General features: G+C 42.9%; 1 protein-coding gene across 1 annotated transcript; it reads right to left on the reverse strand.

Annotated features, from left to right (window-relative positions):
• Positions 1–1,990: 1,990 nt before the first annotated feature.
• mat2ab (methionine adenosyltransferase 2Ab) lies at positions 1,991–6,994 on the reverse strand. Its single transcript, XM_088423679.1, has 9 exons — positions 6,734–6,994; positions 5,906–5,983; positions 5,697–5,819; positions 5,153–5,265; positions 4,920–5,063; positions 4,518–4,736; positions 4,259–4,441; positions 4,019–4,152; positions 1,991–3,659 (listed from the first exon to the last, which is right to left on the reverse strand). The coding sequence occupies exons 1-9, from the start codon at positions 6,828–6,830 to the stop codon at positions 3,557–3,559; spliced, it is 1,194 nt and encodes a 397-aa protein (XP_088279805.1). The 5' UTR covers positions 6,831–6,994; the 3' UTR covers positions 1,991–3,556.
• Positions 6,995–8,675: the final 1,681 nt, after the last annotated feature.

Raw genomic sequence — 8,675 nt, forward strand, 5'->3', positions numbered from 1 at the left:
TAGTAGCAGTGCTCCACTGGTTATACAACATTATCCTCCATATGTATTCACCTATTCACCAATGCCTTAAGAGCATTCTTGAAATGGATTTTGAATGCAAATTCATCTTGCCAAAGCTCAAAACAGGACTTGGCTCATATTGTTGTAAGTATTGACATCATGCAGTTAAATAAATGTGTAATGAAACTGCGATCAGACGTGACTTTTGATACTTTGATCAATTGTGAATATCGTTTATGCGACCCTGGGAAAGAACATCTTGGCAAAGACATTCCAAAGCTACTAAATGCTCTATGACTCAAACTGAAGAAAGCAAATCTAAAATGTTCTCAGCGTGAAAGAGAAAATAGTTGTCCCAAACAACAGCTGTTGCCCAGTTTCTCCCTGACAACTTTCGTGACCTCCAAACCATGTGAAACGGGGACTGTTATGTCCTTCTTTGTTAATGGAAGAAATGTGTCTGGGGTGGGGGGCTCAACAGAGAGACATTCTTATTTTGCTTTGAATTAAAGAAGTTAATGGATACACAAGAACTGGATGCACACTAGTATCTGGCCTGGGGTGTTTGCAGATGGGGAAAAATGCCATCTCATCTGTTCATGCTTTTCAATTTGTTTTTGTGCTCAGTCATTTGACCAGCATTTTTGTTGTCGTTTTGCTTAAAGGGGCAGTATACCAATTTTCATTAAAATGGAATAAATTAAATGATTGTAAATTTCAAAGACTTGCAAATGAATGTGTTCTTAATGATCAACAGTATGTTTTAAATACACTCAACAAAATTATGAACGCAACGCTTTTGTTTTTGCTCTTTTTTTCAGATGGATTTAATTGCCAATTGCACGCTCCCTCAATGCTTGTGGCATTTTGCTGTGAGACAAAAATTTCAGGGTGGCCTTTTATTTTGGACAGTCTAAGGCACACCTGTCACGTCACACTAGTCATGGTGTTTACTGTGAGGTGGGATGGATCATCTCAGCAAAGTAGAAGTGCTCATTATCACACATTTAGACTGATTTGTGAACAATGTTTAAGAGCAATGGTAATACTGTGTATATGGAATGAGATCTCTGAAGTCCATCTCATGAAAAACGGGAGCAAAAACTAAAGTGGTGTTTATATTTTTGTTGAGTGTATTATAGGTTTAGTTATTAAATGATATTAAATGGAGGGTGTCACTTATCCAGAGGCAGTCATGTATGTTATTGCTACGTACAACGGCAAATGCCGCGCCTCCTGCTGTCCATAATGAAAAACGGTCTTCCACACTCTCCCATCAAATGCTTATTCTTAATCCTGAATCCCACATGATCCCAAATGTCTTAACCATAAAATGCACAGCTGCAGTCACACAATAGGATATTTGCTACGTTCGTTGTGTCTACCTACGCTTGTCATCTGTTGACTCACTGCGATTCAGGTTTTGACTGTCAAGCAACACAAAAGTTGCCTAACACACAGTAAGAAATTGCCCCCTTATGTCCCAGCATGTTCTTGGACCGGTGTATATTTATGCCAGATGTAACAAGACACAAACACATTCCAAAAGGTTACAGTGTGGGCAACGAGTACAAATAACATTTTCCCCAAATTCTTGGGAATCATTAAGATGTATCATTTATTTATGCAGAAAGACAAGTTTCCATGCTTTTTATCAGTCAGCAGCGGTTTTCGCCTCGGAACTCTTCCCTTTTGGGCAGAATACATGGGTATATATATTTTTTTTTTTTTTTTTTGGTCAGACTGCCTCACCTACTATCATCTGATATGCTGGCTTATTATGATTATATATGATTTGTTGCTACATGTAAATACATCACTTTGACAATCTGCTTCAAATAGCATGCAGCTCAAACGTGAGAAATGTAGACACCGTCGACATCATTCGTGCCTTCAAACCGAATCGCAATCGAAAAGCAAAATCTGCACCCTGGCACACATGCATGCCCCCATGAACCCCACACACACACCAAGATCATATTCAAGACACTTTCTACGGTGTATGTATGTCATTTATTACAGAGCACAAGGGAAGTGTCCAATCTAAACAAGAAATTCATGACAAAAAGCTAAGTGTTCTCGGCCGAAGCACATTTGTGTGTGAGGAGTGTGGAGGAGGAGGGAGAAAAAACTGAAAAGGCACATATACACTTACTGTAGCCAACAGTTTTGACCTGCAATAAGAGCACTACATCGGATGGCCATGTAAACAAGGCTGGTTTCTCTGTACTACACCAACCAAATGTTGCCATCATACTAACGAGGATTTGTAAAATGAATTGAATCCATTCGTTAAAAATAATAATCATTAAAAAAAAAAGAGCAAACCAGAATATCTCAAAATATTTCTGCAGTCCAAAAATAAAAGAATTTTGCAGAAAAGTCAAAGCATTTGCCATTTGTTTTTTGAGGCGAACCAAAGCTTTTCTGTACAACACTCAGGGGCCCCAAGCAAACAAACCATCAAATGATCAAGTCAAGAGGAATTCAAGATTCAGTAACCAAGTGTCTTAAAGCTGCCTTCTGAAACCTCAGCTTCTCTGTATCCACGCTGAGCTCCAGAGAACAAATAAATAGTGTTGACACTGGATATCCAATAAGATTGACAAACTCCTCCAGAAGAAAGATGGAATGCCAGGCTTCTCTGTAACTACACCTGCCATCAATACAACTGGGGAGTCCACCGTGCTCAATAATTTCATTTTTTTTCTTTCTTTTTTTTGGGGGGGGGGGGGGGTCATTTAAAAACGGAATCCAAATGTTTCATTCCTATCAAGTTCATCCAACGCCTCTGCAGACCAGAGCAGTGACATAGCAGCCTCTGACTTTTCTGTATAACGTCAGAAAACAGCAAAGGTCTGCAGCGGCAAGTGGGCCATTCAATTGACAGAACTTGAAAGTGAAACATTTGGCGGCTCTTCAGCATCCAATGCATAGCATTTATGTTTAGCTAAAAGCGGCAACCTTTCTTATTTTCTCGTGCCACTCCAGCGTCCTCCTTGAAGGAAAGGAGAGACGCTAGCAAAAAAGAAAACAAGACGAGCGGGTGAGGGAATATTTGTGCCAGACTGACCGAGGAGGAATGTTGCTCGGTAAGAGACGAAGATCCTCTAAATGACCGGATGAAGAGCTACCTTGCACGTCATGCATGCTCCTCTTGTTGTAGCACCAGTGAGCGAAGGCTAACTACAGCAATACACACCAACACCTTCCCATTGACTACTAAACTAAACTCATATTAAATGACGAGAGAACTGCCACCGATCAGGCTCCGCGAGAGTGATGAGCACAAGTAGAAGGGACAAGTTCTTGGAACCCAAAGTAAAAAAGAATAAAAAATAAAATAAAAAATGAATGACTTCAATGAGCCAGCAAAACAAGAGGACACATGCCCATGTGATGAATGATAAATCATTTCAGAGAAAGACAGAGAGGGAGGAAAAGAGAGAGAGAGAGAGAGAGAGAGATTAACAGCCAAGGGCATTTCACCCCCGGAATCTTGGAGGCTTCTCTGTAGTATACACCAACAAGCCTGGGGGCGAAAAGCTTAACAGGTTTAGTATTTGAGCTTTTTGGGAACCTCCCATGGGAAGGTGTCACGGCCAAAGTGGCCATAGGCCGCCGTCCTCTGATACAAGGGCTTCTTCAGATCCAGATCCCTAGAATACATAACCAATAGGTTTAGCAGCAACCACGCACGGATCCACGCGTCGACATCAGATGCACACATTCAATCTCTTAGCGGGCAAACTCCTGTGATTTTGCGCACGGCTCATAAAAGTCACGGAAGAAAGTAAAACGCATGACTTACCACACCTACCGTTCTTTCCTCTGAAAAATGCGGTTAACTGCAAGTCCCCCAAACTAATCATGAGCTCTCACCATGCAACTCCTGAGCTAATAGACTAAACTCCCTTAGCAACCAGATGAACCGGAGAGCTTAGCTCTCACACAAACAAAGCAAAGAAGCCAGGACCTGCAGTGTGCATCAACGGCCGTGGCTTCAGTCCTACATTACCTGACAATGACTCCGGGCCGGAGGTCAAAGTTCTTCCTTACGATGTCCAGCAGCTCCCGCTCACTCTTGTTGGAGGTCCCATAGTGGAAGATCGAAATGGACAAAGGGTGGGCGACACCAATGGCATAGGACACCTAACACAGCATACATGAGACGTGGAGCAAAACCATCCGCATCGGAAGCCGAAAGAAACTTGCCCAGAGGCTGGGGTCGCTGCAGGCTAGTGCCCGACCGACTGACCTGAACCAAGACTCTCCTGCAGAGCTCAGCCTTCACCAGAGACTTGGCAACCCAACGTGCGGCGTATGCAGCCGAGCGGTCCACTTTGGTGTAGTCTTTGCCGGAGAAAGCTCCGCCTCCGTGGGCCCCCCACCCGCCGTAAGTATCAACGATGATCTTACGCCCCGTCAGACCCGCGTCACCCTGGGAACGCAGCGACGGCGCTCGGATGAGCGAGCAACGCTCAGGCCGCAACACGTCTGAATTCCGCACACGTTACCTGAGGGCCACCGATGACAAATCTGCCACTGGGCTGCAGGTGGTAGATGGTGTCATCATCCAAATAATTACAGGGAACAACAGACTTGATGACTTTTTCCTTCAGGGCATCTCTCATCTCTTCAAGGCAAATCTCCTCATCATGCTGAACGGAAATGACGATTGTGTGCACACGCACTGGAAGCATGGCGCCACGGTCCTGACGATACTGCACAGTAACCTGAGAAGAGATCGAAGAGATGGCATCCTAAATGGATAGTCTGGACCAGAGGTATTCTAAATCATATCTGCTTACAAAATATATGTGTGTGTGTATACTATTTTTAACATAAAACTTTGAACAAAAACAAGAGAAAGTAAATGGTAAACACTAAGTAAAGTGGTCTTCAGTGGAAAGAGCTACCTGTGTCTTCGAGTCGGGTCGAAGCCACGGCAGAGTGCCGTTGCGTCGGAGCTCGGCCATCTTGGCGTTCAGCTTGTGCGCCAGCACAATTGTGAGAGGCATGCATTCCTTTGTCTCGTCAGTGGCATATCCAAACATCAAGCCCTTGAAAATGAGTTGAAAAACACCTCTGTCACATTCACATGCTATTTCAGTACAAGACAAATGAACAGGAGGATATGTGTAAATCTTACCTGGTCCCCAGCTCCAATGTCCTCTTCATTACGGTCAACGTGAACACCCTGAGCGATGTCAGGTGACTGCTGCTCCAAGGCCACAAGGACATTGCAGGTCTTGTAGTCAAAGCCTGCACACAGAAAACACAAAGTCAAGACTCACAACCAAAGCAAACAAAATGGATGTCAGTAACAAAATGGATGTCGGTAACAGAAAGACTCCAGCTTTGGGAAGAAAGGACAAAATCAATAAATTTTTAAGAGGTGAAATTATGCCCCCTCCTGCAGATAAGGGAATCTCCAGCCCCCAATCCACATCTGATTGTCTTAGGTTTTACATTCTTTATGATGCATACAAAACAGTCCCGTGAGTGTATTTATAAACCAAAGGTCACATATTCGGGTACGTTGCGTGACAAAACTTGGAACATAAAGTGGATTGCTAAGGTAACATCATAATATATATATTGGGCAAAATGCATCTGTTAGTCAGCAACAAGGCTGCTTCCACCAAAAATATTTATAATGTAATTGAAAAACAGCCACAAAAAAAAACAAACACCTTTAGCAGAGTCATCATAGCCAATCTGGCGAATAGTGTCCCGCACGATTTTCTGGTAGTCCACTGTAGCTCGTGAGGTCACTTCACCAGCCAATAGGATCATACCGGTCTTGGCGACAGTCTCTGTTGGACAACACAGGAAATGCGCTGTCAGCACGACTAACATCTGGCACGGGTTTATGTGTAAGAAAAGGCTTTGATTGTCTTACCACAAGCAACCTTGGCATCTGGATCTTGCTTGAGATGAGCGTCAAGGACCGCATCACTGATCTGATCGCAGATCTTGTCTGAAAAGAAATTCAACCACAAGGTTACTTAATGTGAAGCACAGGCTCAGTGCAGTGCGGCCCATGCGCTCGGTGGGAGTGGCTAAAAGAGTCACAGAGCCGCCATTTCAAACATGTGCACATGTGGTGGGGGCTCAAGCTAACCGGCAACAGGAGAGCAACTCGACAAGGCACATGGCTCAACCTTAGTTCTCGTCGAGGTTTCTTTTACGTAAATGCTCTTTTTCCACAGCGCACCTTCGTGCTGGCTCACCCGGGATTCGAGTAAAGGGCGTTGTTTTACACTTACCACAAGTCAAATACATTTTTTTGAAATGGCGGCGTGCAAAAAAAAAGGCAATGTCTGAAATCAAGCGAATGAATTACTCCATCTCCCAATCCGTCGAACGTTGTTAGCATCTTGTCAAACTGACAAGCGCTGTCATGGTCGCAACTTCATCCGGAGCAAAGCGGGATGAGCCCATAGACCCACGACTCACAGACATAAAAAAAAACTACAATGCGTACGGAAAACATGTTAGGTCACCATAAATCCGAAGGGCTGCTCGAGCGAAGATTAGCAGGCTAGTTATCGGCTCGTGTGCCTGCTAGCGCCGACCGGCCCCTCATTTCCTAAGCGAATGTAGGCACGCAAATGTAGTAAACCACTCGAACGTTTATTATACTTCGACGTTAAACGCTAATTGACAACTAATCGTCGACCGCGCGTCACCGGCTGCTTACTGGGTTAAAAGGTCAGCGTGTACTTACCGGGATGCCCTTCTCCGACAGATTCCGAGGTGAACAAGAAGCAGTCCTCGTTAATGACAGAGTTGTGAAAACCATTCACCTGGCCGTTCATCATCATTAACCACAAATAATAGTAAGGCGATCAAAGAGGGTGTAACTGCGAAAATGTCAACAAAGAGAGTGTCCTTTTACTGACTACTCTCACGTGGGTCGGCTTTACTTAGCAACTGTGTAGTCCTCGCAGCCTAGTATGTAACCCTCATGGCGCCCAGCTCTGATATTTATGCCATGAAGTCAGTGGCCGTGACGTCATAGGAAGTGGGCCATACCAATGACGTCTGAAGGGGGCGCCTTAAAATGAATTCAGTAGACCCTGTATTGCACTGGGCATATTGTCGCTAAAAAATTGGGGAAAGAAAAAAAACCGTTTTTTAAATTCTTCTTTAATACATCTCAACAAGTAAATTGAAAAAAAAAGTTATGTTTTGAAAAAGTTCCGTTTTGAAATGTTAATTCATTATTTTAATGTCTCTGTACAATTAAATTGCAGAATAGATGATTATTATTGCTCCTTTTTATTTTTCAACTATTCACTTTTTTTTTTGTGACGCACTTGGGTGTCATTCACGAGTTTCATCTGAAATACTGGATTGTAATCCAGAAGAACCGATCACATCTCCTAATCACAATTACCGTTCTAAATATCTGCAAAGCTTCGCCCAGGAGTTTTGGACATTTTGACATTTGTGCAGAACAGGATTTATCTTTGCAGATTTACACAACTCATTTACAAATATCTACTAGTGCAGTACCCTCTAACGAGCGCAAAATATTTGTAGATGAAAAAAAAAAGGTGTCATCCGTTTATTTATTCATCTTAGGAACTGAATTTGTAGTGGTATCTGTTATACCTTTTACTCTTCTTTAACACTTGATTGTTGTCAAGTTTGTGTAATTTTGGTAGACAAGGTCGAATAATAACAACACAAAGGCCCTATTGTGGATTTTTATGACTTGTAAATTTAATACAATGGCGGTTTAATCATTAAACATTCATAAATAGGATATTATATTGTTGGATTATGTCGGGTAGATTAGTGGTTACCACATCTGCCTCCCAGGTTTGAGGTTCAATGTCCAAATCACAGTTCCAGTCTTCCTGCGTGGAGATTGCAGTTTCTTCCAGTGTTTGCATGGGTTTTCTTTAGTGTCCGTCAGGACTTTATGAGTAGTCCTTAATAGCTGAATGGTGAAGGGACTTTGGGATTTGTGATGCTTCCAATATGTAAACCCTATAAAGCATTTTATAGAAATAAAATACCGCCTATGGATGTTTATCTGTCTTAATCATTAACACAATCAGTGTCTTCACATGTGAATACAATAAATTATTAATACTAATGTAATTCAAGATATTTTGACCACATTTCAGAAGTGTGTACCAAATTGGTAGCCTGTTGCTTTGATCATTACCCGAGGGTTTCTCTCATGTTCAAAAAGGTTGGTGATCTCTGCTGCTCGACAATTTCGAGCGTGAACAGATGTTTGTTGATATACATGTGGGCATGGATGGGTGGATTGAGCTCGAGCCAGTTCTTTCAGGGAATGGATGAATATTATAATTGTTTGATTTATTTTTGTGGAAGAATAGTAGCAAAACTGCCTCACATGCCGATGTTGTGGGTTTGATTCCGGCCTTCCTGTGTAGAATTTGCATCTTCCCCTGTTGCCCGCATTGTTTTTTTTTTTTTCCGGGCACTCCGATTTCCTCCCAAAAAACAGGATGATAGGTACAGTGTACATTGCTGGACACTCCAATTTCCCCTGAGGTGTGTTTGTGAGTGTGAATGGTCATTTGTCATTGTGTTTCCTGTGATTGGCTGGCAACCAGTTCCGGGTGTACCATGGCTGCCGCGCACACACACCTGGGACAGGCACCAGAAAGCCCGCGACTCGTGAGGAC

This window comes from Hippichthys cyanospilos, chromosome 1 (assembly GCF_059441005.1).
Source record: "Hippichthys cyanospilos isolate Australia breed blue-spotted pipefish chromosome 1, RoL_Hcya_1.0, whole genome shotgun sequence".
Classification (NCBI taxonomy): Eukaryota; Metazoa; Chordata; class Actinopteri; order Syngnathiformes; family Syngnathidae; genus Hippichthys; species Hippichthys cyanospilos.